A 13,038-nucleotide genomic window follows, 5' to 3' on the forward strand; every position below is an offset into this window, starting at 1 on the left:
CACGAAATTTCGTCCTTTTAAAAAATGACTATTTCGTCAGCACTTAAATTCGTCCATTTCTGGTTTTGAAAAAAAAGCGTCCGATTTGTTTGTAATGTTTGTAATACATGTAATATGCCGTAGTGAAAAAATCGTGCTGGGGAAAGAGGGGTGACACTTGGTAGTCACTTGCAGGAGGTGGGCCTTGTTTGGCATATGCCAATTAACAAGTCTGTTATTTAAGGTGATAGTAACTGTCCCTTATTATTTTATGTCATTGACACGTTCTTTGTTATGATTAGCGGATAAGTAGGACTGAATAACCGTTAACAAGTGTTTTAGACAACGAAGCCAATTGCCAATTAGTCTTTTTCCATTACAATCACGGACAACCAAACACAAATCAATATGTTCTTTATTAATTTGTAATAAAAGCGCAGAATATATTTCAGTCAGGTGTTGATCACACATCATCATATTTTAATTGCGTTTAATAGTATTGTCTTTAATCCGAATTCGTCGTGTGTTGGCTGTATAATCTGCAACACCCCTGAAAAACACAATACACACAATGGGTAATAAAGTTGTTAACAATTAGCGCTAATCAACACTATTATACCTAAACGAAGTCGACGCATTCGATGCAGCCTTATTGCATTCGCGTTTTACAGGAAATGTCAGTTGTCAGTACACTGTATAATATACACCCCTTTGTGTCAAAACCGGATTTAACTTGAGTGAGAATAGTCGACTGTTTCATGTTCTTTGTATCAATACCATCCAGGTATCTGTTCTTTAAGTATACCAGTCTACAAACAAGGTGCGCGCTTCCACATATGGGTATTCGGACGTTATAAAAATTGACCTACGGTTTAGCGTTCACGCCGTCGAACGCATTTAGCAATATAATTTTTTTTTCTCCACTATTTCTTTACTTGCCAAAAAAAAATACTAGTGGCTTAAAACTTACCTTGCAATCTTATTTTCTCGCATTTTGCGAGTGTGCGAGTGTTAATTTCGAGCCCTGTGTATATGCGTGGATTACGCTGGATTTAAATGCCTCATGCCTACGCTAATTCAGTCTTTGTTTCAAATATGTGACATGATTGTTCGTTAAGATCTTGAATTCGTCCATCGGTCCAAGGACGAAAAAGACGAAAATTAATGTCTGACAAATAATAATGGTTTCACAGTATGTCAGATAGTGGAGTAATGTCAGGTGTATCATTTGACACTTCAGATATGTGTATTAGGGTCATGTCAGGTACCTATATTATGTCAGATAGTGGGGTTGTGTCAGGTGTATCATTTGACACTTCAGATATGTGTATTTGGGTCATGTCAGGTATATTATGTCAGATAGTGGGGTTGTGTCAGGTGTATCATTTGACACTTCAGATATGTGTATTAGGGTCATGTCAGGTATATTATGTCAGATAGTGGGGTAGTGCAGGTGTATCATATGACACTTCAGATATGTGTATAAGGGTCATGTCAGGTATATTATGTCAGATAGTGGAGTAATGTCAGGTGTATCATTTGACACTTCAGATATGTGTATTAGGGTCATGTCAGGTATATTATGTCAGATAGTGGGGTTGTGTCAGGTGTATCATTTGATACTTCAGATATGTGTATTAGGGTCATGTCAGGTATATTATGTCAGATAGTGGAGTTGTGTCAGGTGTATCATTTGACACTTCAGATATGTGTATTAGGGTCATGTCAGGTATATAATGTCAGATAGTGGAGTAATGTCAGGTGTATCATTTGACACTTCAGATATGTGTATGAGGGTCATGTCAGGTATATTATGTCAGATAGTGGAGTAATGTCAGGTGTATCATTTGACACTTAAGATATGTGTATTAGGGTCATGTCAAGTATATTATGTCAGATAGTGGAGTAATGTCAGGTGTATCATTTGACACTTCAGATATGTGTATTAGGGTCATGTCAGGTATATTATGTCAGATAGTGGGGTTGTGTCAGTTGTATCATTTGACACTTCAGATATGTGTATTAGGGTCATGTCAGGTATATTATGTCAGATAGTGGAGTAATGCCAGGTGTATCATTTGACACTTCAGATATGTGTATTAGGGTCATGTCAGGTATATTATGTCAGATAGGGGGGTTGTGTCAGGTGTATCATTTGACACTTCAGATATGTGTATTAGGGTCATGTCAGGTATATTATGTCAGATAGTGGAGTAATGTCAGGTGTATCATTTGACACTTCAGATATGTGTATTAGGGTCATGTCAGGTATATTATGTCAGATAGTGGAGTTATGTCAGGTGTATCATTTGACACTTCAGATATGTGTATAACGGTCATGTCAGGTATATTATGTCAGATAGTGGGGTTATGTCATGTGTATCATTTGACACTTCAGATATGTGTATTAGGGTCATGTCAGGTATATTATGTCAGATAGTGGAGTAATGTCAGATGTATCATTTGACACTTCAGATATGTGTATTTGGGTCATGTCAGGTATATTATGTCAGATAGTATAGTTATGACAGGTATGACCTGTGAACTAGTATAGTAATGATAGGCATATTATATGACATGTCCCTTAATTGATGTAGCATGTAAATAGTGGGTACAAGTCAGATGTGTCTTGTGGTTGGAGTTTGTCATGTCTGTCATTTGACATGTCAGATAGTGGGAATGGGACATGTCAGAACATTTGATTATATCAATTGTATAATTTGACAGATATATGTACTGTGTTAATGTTATAAATAATTATATCAATATAAGGTAAGAATGGTGACATGACAGACAACAAAGTTATGAGATGAGTGGCATGACATGTAAAATATCAGTCTGTGACTTGTACAAACCATTGCTATGTAATGACTTTTGGATGTTGTAAGATATATCATTACTATGTTGATGTTCAGCATTTTAAGGTTTTGTAAATTTATTTCAGGGTGTTTGCTATAGTTTCAAATTAATCTGTACATTTAACCTCCATATCTTAACCATAAAATTAAAATAAAGTTTTTGCATGCACTAGTAGATACAAGAGTTTTTATTTCAGTTTGTCCGTGACTGTACCGGAAAAAGATGATTATGACAGAGCAAGTAAGTTCGCTTATAACAAGTATAAACCCATTTATGCCTAGTGGACTCTCCCATCCTTCTAAATTGGATCAATTTATTTCCAAAATTAGGGATGTCTAGTATATTTATTTTAATATTTCTTACAGAAATTCCTTTAAGCAAACAGCACAGACCCAGATGAGACGCCGCATCATGTAGCGTCTCATCTGGGTCTACGCTGTTTGCCAAGGCCTTATTTTTATGCCCCCCCTTCGAAGAAGAGGGGGTATATTTCTTTGCACATGTCGGTCAGTCGGTCTGTCGGTCCGTCCACCAGGTGGTTTCCGGATGATAACTCAAGAACGCGTGGGCCTAGGATCATGAAACTTCATAGGTAGATTGATCATGACTCGCAGATGACCCCTATTGCTTTTGAGGTCACTAAGTCAAAGGTCAAGGTCACGGTGACCCGAAATAGTAAAATGGTTTCCGGATAAAAACTCAAGAACGCATACGCCTAGGATCATGAAACTTCATCGTTAGATAGATCATGACTCGCAGATGACCCCTATTGATTTTGGGGTCACTAGGTCAAAGGTCAAGGTCACTGTGACCCGAAATAGTAAAATGGTTTCCGGATGATAACTCAAGAACACATACGCCTAGGATCATGAAACTTCATAGGTAGATTGATCATGACTCGCAGATGACCCCTATTGATTTTGAGGTCACTAGATCAAAGGTCAAGGTAACGGTGACCCGAAATAGTAAAATGGTTTCCGAATGATAACTCAAGAACGCATACGCCTAGGATCATGAAACTCCATCGTTAGATAGATCATGACTAGCAGATGACCCCTATTGATTTTGAGGTCACTAGGTCAAAGGTCAAGGTCATGGTGACCCAAAATAGTAAAATGGTTTTTGGATGATAACTCAAGAACGCATACGCCTAGGATCATGAAACTTCATTGGTAGATTGATCATGACTCGCAGATGACCCCTATTGATTTGAGGTCACTAGTTTAGACAATAGGCATAAATGGGTTAATTGTAATAATGCAAGTATGGTAGATAATTGTCAACAGACATTTCTATCACATATTATTTCATGAATATGGTTTAAATCTGGAATGAAATGAATAGACTGCAATTTTAATTAGACCATTACTTAAGTGAACAACATGCACAATTAAAATGTCAGTAAATTTAAACTGAAACAATCATGAATTGACTTCTTGAAGAAGCGAGATACTTGTTGTGAATTTCTTATCCAATCTTTAGTGTTATTAGTCCCCTACTGGTGAAAGCAGAGAGAGAATTATGGTTTGCGCTCTGTGTGTCTGTCAGTCTGTCACACTTTTGCTGAAACCGGTAGGGGACTTGTTTTTAGATGTCTTGTGTAGTCTTACAGCCTCTTTAGAGTTGATGCGGTAGAGTTTGGTATTTAGACCAGTCCATATGTTTATGTTTGGTGATGTGTGGTGTCTAACAGCCCACCTGAGTGTAGACGTGGCTGAGTTTGATGGTCATGTGGTGGCTAGACTGGCCTACATGGATCTGGAGAGTCTGGCGCCAGGCGAGTCCCGTAGCAAGTCCATCTTTGTGAAGTGTCTGCAGACAGGCATCAAACTCATCACATTCCAGGTATTGGGATCTGGGCTCAAAGTGTTGATCAAATTGAAAAGAAGCTTTTCTTTGTGTGCTTAAATTTGTAAATGTCCATGTTTCACATAAATTTGCATCTTGAAATTACCAGTATGTTTTCCTAAAGTAAGTAAGCCATTGGTTAAAAAGAATTAATATGATAAACATAAGAAAAAGAAACTAATAATGCAGTAAATGTAGCAAGTAAAATACCACAAACACATCAAATACTAAGTAAACACTCAATGTGAATTATTTCAGGTTGATTACAGTATAGAAGTGAAAGCTTCGGGTCACTTGATCCCGTGTGCATGTAGCAAGGTGGAGTCAGTGAACCTGAACACTGTGAGCGCCTTTGAGGTGTCCGTCAAGATCATGAATATGAAGGTAGGACATTGTCTGTATGGATAACCCTCACTCACTTGGCTGTTTCACAACAGTGTTATTGTACATCCATTTTCAATTAAACTCCGATGATTTCTATGGACATGCTATTTTCCACTGTTCCTGGTATTGCAATGAGATATATTTTCTTAGTGAAGAAAATCTTTACAGCTATATATTTGTCGAAACATCTGGATTTAAGATGTGAAAGAAATGATATAAAACTGATAGCATTAAACACGTTTTTTCCACCACTAAAAAAAAATAAAATCTTCCTATTTATCTTCATGCCTACATATCAAGCAACACCCTGCATACATACATACATGCAGTAATTTATATATATGCATTGAAATAGTTTATGTGTTTTCAAAGCAAAAATTGAAAGAAATATTTAAGTTATTAATGGCACACCATTAGCAAGTGGCATGTATTACATAGGAGCCATGCTCTGTGAAAAGGGGGTTTAATGCATGTGCTTAAAGTGTCATCCCAGATTAGCCTGTGCAGTTTACAAGACTTTCTTGAAACATGAAATATGGGAAAGTGTCGTCCCTGATTAGCCTATGCGGACTGCACAGGCTTATCTTGGACGACACTTTACGCAAATGCATTAAACCCCTTTTTTGCACAGAGCACAGCCCATATATTTTAATATGAGCTGCATCTTGGGTAGATGGGCTGTAAAACATACCCAAACTGTGTAGCTGCAGACATGCCTCTGATCAGTGCATGCATACGCACACTCTGATGATGATTCATGATGTCCTTGGCTAATGAGACCATCATACATTTGCCTGACTTTACAGAAGACAGGATGTCTTTGGCTAATGAGACCATCATACATTTGCCTAACTTTATAGAGGACAGGGTATCGTTGGCTAATGAGACCATCATACATTTGCCTGACTTTATAGACTACAGGGTAGCTCCTAAACAGACTAAATAAGTCTTGTTCTGAGAAAACTGGTCATAATTTATGTGCGTAAAGTGTCGTCCCAGATTAGCCTGTGCAGTCCACACAGGCTAATCAGGGACGACACTTTCCGCTTTTATGGTATTTGTCGTTTGAAGGAAGTCCTTTTTTAAATAAAATCTAGTTTAAGCGGAAAGTGTAGTCCCTGAATAGCCTGTGCAGACTACACTGGCTGCATATGGCATAATACCCATGTTCACACTCGGGCTTATTTATACACTCCAGTTTGAGACGATAGAAGCTATCCAAGCTGAGGAGCCATTCCTGCTGATGCCAGAGTTGAAATGTATAGCACCCTGGGCAGTCAATATTCAGGACAGCGACCTCCAACTGGTGAGAGCACAGCCCCTGAGCTAAGCACCTGCTGTTTTACTCAATGGGTTTTCTTATACAATGGAAAAATGGGTCATAAATTAGTTCAAGGTGATAAGTAGAAGTTGAATTCCTGCTGAAACCATGGATTACAATATAATATGAAAAGCTTGGACCCCATCAGACAGAATTCACACCTGATGTGTTATGATGTATGTTGGATTATTATATGCTTAAAATACTTGCGCTGGCAGTGTTGTCCAATATAAACCTGTGCAGTCTGCTAAGGCTAGTCAGGGATGACACTTTTACTATTAATGGCATTTTTATGTCCCCCAGTCTATACTTGGGGACATATTGTTTTTGCCCTCTCTGTCTGTTTGTTTGTTGGTTTGTTTGCGTCAAACTTTAACATTGGCCATACCTTTTGCAATATTGAAGATAGCAACTTGATATTTGGCATGCATGTGTATCTCATAGAACTGCACATTTTGAGTGGTGAAAGGTCAAAAGGTCAAGGTCATCTTTCAAGGTAAAGGTCAAATATATTAGGGGACACATCACAAACAAACACATCTTGTTGTTTAAATGAAGTCTCTTCTTAGCAAAAACCTCGTTTTTAGTTGGAAAGTGTCGTTCTTTTAATTATCCACCGCCATAGGCGGAGGGATATTGTTTTGGCGTTGTCCGTCCTTCCGTCCATCTTCCATCCTTCCGTCTGTCTTTCTGTCCTTCTGTCCGTCCGTCCAGCACTTTTCTGTCTGGAGCCATATTTTGGAAGTGTGGAAGTGCTTTGGCGGATTTCATTGAAACTTGGTGTTAGTATATATATTTATAAGAGGATGATGCACGCCAAATGGCATTGTGCACCATCTGTTAATAACGGAGTTATGGCCCTTTGTATCTTGAAAAAATGCTTGAGTGTCAAACATAAAACTTTTTTTGTCCAGAATAAATTGGCGGGGGGATATCAATTCAATGAATTTGCTTGTAAATTAATTAGCCTGATAAGAAAAGTGTGGTTAGTAGTTGACAGAATTGTATTGAACAAAGAAAATATTTTTTAATCCTTTGCTGTCAAAATACGAAAACCATTACAATAATTTGTGTTAGTTACTCATTATGACAAGTGTAAGATTGCAAACTTTTTTTTCCTGCCAATTTGGATTAAGAGGTTTTAAGTTGTTGTTTTTCATTTTGTTTCTCAAATGTCAATCCAGTTATTTCCCATGTTTCTTTTTTTCAGAGTAAAAGTGTAGTAAAGGTGGACAAGAGTGGTTCCCAGCTTATAGGAGGTGTGCTCACATAGTTAACAGTATTCATGTGTAATAACAGTTGCTGTATTGTGTCATTTTTGAATCAGAACAACAATTGTCATCATTTTGATACACAAAACTGCTGTGTACTTTAAAATATAAAATGGATTGATACAGGACACAGCACATGTTCTAATTAAATGATGTGCTTTAGCTTGTAAACAGAGAGTTGTATCTTTTGATTATTCAAATAGATGAGACTTGAAAAGATACAAGTGCCACTAAACAATTATGTAGCTAAGTTCTTTGTACAATTGGTCATAGTCAAAAACAAGCCAGAAGTTTTTATGGTTTAATAATTTGTCTAGGATTGCTGCCTTCTTGAAGATGACCGAATGAGTCACGTTCTGAGAAAACTGAGCATAATGCATGTGCGTAAAGTGTCGTCCCAGATTAGCCTGTGCAGTCCGCACAGGCTAATCAGGGACGACACTTTCCGCTTTTATGGTATTTTTTGTTGAAAGAAAGTAACTTTTTTACCGAAAGTCTAGTTTAAGCGGAAAGTGTCGTCCCTGATTAGCCTGTGCGGACTGCACAGGCTAATCTGGGACAACACTTTACGCACAGGCATTAAGCCCTGTGTTCTCAGAACGCGTCTCATATTTTCAGTGAGCCTAGAGAAGAACGAGTGTGCGGCGGAGTGCTACTGCCTGAGCTCTCTCAATTCTCCCCTGACCTCTGTCTCCATGGGCAGTTATGTGCTCCACTGGAAGAGGTCTGTACCAGGCACCTTTTAAAGGCCAAGTTTGATCCTTTTTGTAAGGCCTTTTCAACTCCACTGTGGGTTTTGCATTCTAAATAGTCTATCAATCATTATTCAGTAAGTGATTTAAATGAGGAAGCAATTTTTAAGACATAATATTGTGAACAGATACATAGAATGTAAAACCTCATTATGTTACCAGACATTCCTTAAATAGCCATTCATACAACCTCATCAGCTGCGTCTGTGCTGCATATGTTATACTACAATAGATATAAGCTGCTGTTTGGGAAATCAGACTTAAACCTTTTCCACTCAGAAAAGCACTTTGACGCATTTCAAGTCTTTAAGAAAATCAAATTGAATGTTAGTCCTTTCTTTATATATTCAAGTTTGAAAGACTTCATTTCCAAACCTAACATACTGATGAGAAGCAAACAGCATAAAACCTGCTGTTTGCACATAACCATTTTCACTTTGCTTCTGATAAGGAAAGGGTTTATGTATGTGCTTTACACAGGCTACTGTGGGACGACATTTTCCGCCATATATGATTTTTTGCCAAGTAGAGACCCCCTTTAAACAAAGCATACAAAAAAGCGGAAAGTGTTAAACTAATTGTTATGCGTTCTGAGAAAACGGGGCATAATGCATGTCACTGTGCGTATAGTGTCATCCCAGATTAGTCTGTGCAGTCTGCACTGGCTAATTAGGGACGACACTTTCCGCTTTTATTACATTTTTCTTTTAAATGAAGTCTCTCCTTAGCAAATCCAATTTAGGCGGAAAGTATCGTCCCTGATTAGCCTGTGTGGACTACACAGGCTAATCTGGAAACGACACTTTACGCACATCATGAAATGCATTATGCCCAGTTTTCTCAGAACACGACACAATAAGTCTGTGCAAACTACTCAGGCTAATTTGGGACAACACTTATTGCACATGCATTTACCCAGTGTTACCAGAGTGGGGGCATTATGCAAGATTTTGAAATGTGTTTTTTTTAGTCAATGTAGAAAGTTGTTCAGCTGATAATCTTACATCTATTAAGCATATAGCATTTAGAATTCATATTTTATTAGAGATTCAAACAGGTTTTATGCAACATTTTATGGATGGCAAGTGTGTTGTGTTGCAGATTTGCTTCCTTTACCAACTAATTTTTTTCCATAGCACACATGCCATGCAATATGCAACCTTTTACTGGTTCCCTACATGCTAGACGTCATGTGGATGGCCCTGACACCCTGGAGCACCCTACCGTGACCACTCTGTTCTCTCTGCCCACTGTGAGCATGGAGCACATCCCCCTCTCTGTGGACCTGCAACTGCCTGCTTACGGCAACATGAAGTGCCTGCTCCCCGTGCGCTACTTGATCCACAACCGCACTGGCTACCCCCAGGAGATTGAGATCAGCATGGAGGCTAGCGAGTCATTCATGTTCTCTGGGAATAAACAGGTGTTTGTAGTGTCTTGGGCAGCTGTCTATATATATGAGCTGTGCTCTGAGAAAATGGGGTTTAATGCATGTGCGTAAAATATCGTCCCAGAATCAGGGACAAAATTTTCAGCTTTTATTGTATTTTTCATTTAAAGGAAGACTCTTCTTGATGAAAATCCAGTTTAGGCAGGAAGTTTCCTCCCTGATTAGCTTGTGAGGACTTCCGCTTAAATCGGATTTTTGCTAAGAAGAGACATTTAAACAAAAAATGTCAAAAAAGCGGAAAGTGTCGTCCCTGATAAGCCTGTGCAGACTGCACAGGCTGATCTGGGACGACACTTTACGCACAAGCATTATGCCCAGTTTTCTCAGAACACGACTCATATGTATTTCTTTAAATGTGTGCGTCTCATATATGACTTGAATGAAACTGTTATATCTTTTTTGTCAGTATGAACTATGACTTGACACAACCACTAAGAAGTACCCCACTCTGTCCATTTCCTTAACATCTCTGGATATAAAACTTTTATCTTACACATAAAACAATATCCTACCCACAAAACAACTGAGGAAAATCTTATGCCACATTAAATTGTGTTTAACTTTGTTTGTGAAGAATGATTATTAATAGAGTTTGATAGAATATCTGACAACCAAATTAAAACTATGTTAAAAATTAACTTAAATGAACTACTTACATATTGATTGATTTCTTATATTCTTTATACATAAACTTCCTATTGAAACTTGCATTGTAAACAAAAAAAATACAGTGAATCTAGAGAAATGTGCATTGTAAACACAAAAGTACAATGCATTGTTTTCTAGCAGTAATTTTTAAAACATTTAATGTTGTGATCGCTTTAGAAGTACTCATCTGCTAGTCTTAAACATTTGAAATTCTTTTTGACTTGTTTTCCTTATTGTGGACTTCCATGGCTACAATAATTGTGACAAAGACTGGGAATCAAATGCTCCTAAACCTCCCATATTTAAAGCCCTGTATTTACATAATTTATATAATCTTTATTTGTTTGGAACCATTCCATACCAGTGTGTATTGTCATCAACAAAGTATTCAATATCATGCATTTTGTGATAGTTACTCTCAATCATTTCATTAAGATCCATTTCCGCCTGCTGCCTGGGAAACCATACGAGTTGACCTATAACCTGTTCCCATTGGTTGCGGGTCATGTCTCTCTTCCCAAGATGCATCTTAACATGGTTCGATACTCTGGTACCATGGACGCCATTGTTCAGAAAATGCTTCCCTCGCACGTCTTCATCAAGGTCGGTAGAAAGTCTTGCTAGCCAATTTTTGGAGCGTTCATCTACAAATCTAACGGCTCCCGCCCTTGCCATATAACTTATTTGGGTATTGGTCATAAATTGTGTCGTTTTCTAAGAAAACAGGGCTCAATGCTTGTAGGTAAATTGTCATCCCAGATTAGCCTGTGCAGTCCGCACAGGCCAATCTGGGATGACACTTTACGCACATGCATTATGCCCAGTTTTCTCAGAACACGACACAATTACTTTCGTGGCAATTCTCTTTCCATCTTCGATTGAAAACTTATGTTGGGAACAGTCATAAATCACTTTATTGGGCATTCACCCCCTATGTGCACTTGTATTGGTTTACCAGCTTAATTACCCAGGTAATTTGTTTGTAGCTTAACTGTCCGCAATGATTTGATTGACATAATGTTGACAATGTAAAATATCCTGAAAAAAATTCAAGTTAGAGACAATGTTCACATTGTTGTAAAAAAAAGAAAGAAATAAAGATTTATGGAATAAAAATAATTATATTGTGGACATTTTACCACACATAAGAAAATCATATCTTATATTTTTATATTTTCAGCCTTTTGGGAAGAAATTACCTGGAGAGAAGTAAAGAAACGTGTGAATTAAATGAGTCATGTTCTGCAAAAACTCTGCATAATGCATGTGCGTAAAGTGTCGTCCCAGATTAGCCTGTGCAGTCCGCACAGGCTAATCAGGAATGACGCTTTCCGCTTTAACTGGATTTTCGTGTAGAAGAGACTTCCTTTAAACGAAAAATATCATAAAAGCGGAAAGTGTTGTCCCTGATTAGCCTGTGCTGACTGCACAGGCTAATCAGGGATGACACTTTACGCACATGCATTTAGCCCAGTTTTGTCAGAACAAGACACAAATGAAGCTTAAATGCACAGTGCTAAACAGGAGTCTGGAAATATGTTTTTGATTTATTGCTCACCATTTATTTCAATGTACTTTATCATCTGGGTCTACGCTGTTTGCAAAGGCCCTTTTTCTAGACGCTAGCTAGGCATAAATGGGTTAATACAAGAGTGATTATGTTAAGATTTGTTTTGTGTTGCATATTGTTATCTGTATGGTTTTTACCAATCATGTCATATTTGATGTTTTAAGTGCAGTTTGCACCTTGTACACACATGGAGTCATCTGTAGATGTATTGAGTTGTTCATGAATATTCACCATTCTTTTAAGGTTCAAAATAATCTAAATGAATGTAGCCAGTATGTGGTTGCTTGCTTTTGTATACATTCATAAGTGTTTTTAAGTCAATCTATTAAATTTCGTTTTGTTTAACATCTGTCAAACTGAAAAAATGAAAACAAAAAAGGAACAAATCTGTTTCCTTGAAGATTTTTTGTGTTTAGCCTATTTGTTTTTAAACCCCAGAAAAACAAGATATGCAGTTGTTTTTTTTATGTATGTTTGGTGTGTGTTATTTAGTATCTGTTACAATTATTCGTGTTGTATCCCCTTTTCAGATGTCTTTGTCTTTTGTATGTATGTAATTTTCCAATTAAGACTAATAGTGATTGCTTTATAACAATAAATATGAAAAAAAGTATAAGACATTCCATTATCTGGTGTACATTTTGTACACAAATCATACAACTGAAAACAAATCTTAGAAAACCTTTTCCATAAATGATTTGAAGTTATTTTGCTATGTTTATTTATGCTTGAGAGTGCTTATATTTGCTAATGTGGAATTGTGCAATACATGTGAAAATAATTGTAAATTGCATGTCTTTAATATAGGTATCAATACATTTACTAATAATTTGCGGTCTTTGTTTACTTTTTGTCAACCAGAATTTATTTGACTTGTAAATCATAATACATTAAGCCCAATAGTTGTTTTGACCTTTGATGGTACCAACCAATATTCAAGATGTCATAGTTGTCTT

The 13,038-nt window shown here is 37.3% G+C and overlaps 1 protein-coding gene across 3 annotated transcripts in view; it reads left to right on the top strand.

The window, feature by feature from the left end:
- The window catches only part of LOC127869957 (trafficking protein particle complex subunit 11-like), a 69,890-nt gene extending 56,977 nt beyond the window's left edge, over window positions 1-12,913 (top strand). For 2 of the 3 annotated variants that reach the window (XM_052412617.1, XM_052412625.1), the window contains exons 21-29: window positions 3,035-3,078; window positions 4,532-4,683; window positions 4,945-5,070; window positions 6,269-6,376; window positions 7,602-7,650; window positions 8,281-8,386; window positions 9,600-9,837; window positions 10,948-11,115; window positions 11,693-12,913. In XM_052412617.1, coding sequence (XP_052268577.1) covers window positions 3,035-3,078; window positions 4,532-4,683; window positions 4,945-5,070; window positions 6,269-6,376; window positions 7,602-7,650; window positions 8,281-8,386; window positions 9,600-9,837; window positions 10,948-11,115; window positions 11,693-11,725 — 1,024 coding nt within the window. In that variant the 3' untranslated portion in view covers window positions 11,726-12,913. Of the gene's footprint in view, window positions 1-3,034; window positions 3,079-4,531; window positions 4,684-4,944; window positions 5,071-6,268; window positions 6,377-7,601; window positions 7,651-8,280; window positions 8,387-9,550; window positions 9,838-10,947; window positions 11,116-11,692 lie in introns of those variants that run through there. The other variant, XM_052412631.1, reaches the window with a different exon arrangement.
- Window positions 12,914-13,038: the final 125 nt, after the last annotated feature.

This window comes from Dreissena polymorpha, chromosome 1 (genome assembly GCF_020536995.1).
Source record: "Dreissena polymorpha isolate Duluth1 chromosome 1, UMN_Dpol_1.0, whole genome shotgun sequence".
NCBI classification, from domain to species: Eukaryota; Metazoa; Mollusca; class Bivalvia; order Myida; family Dreissenidae; genus Dreissena; species Dreissena polymorpha.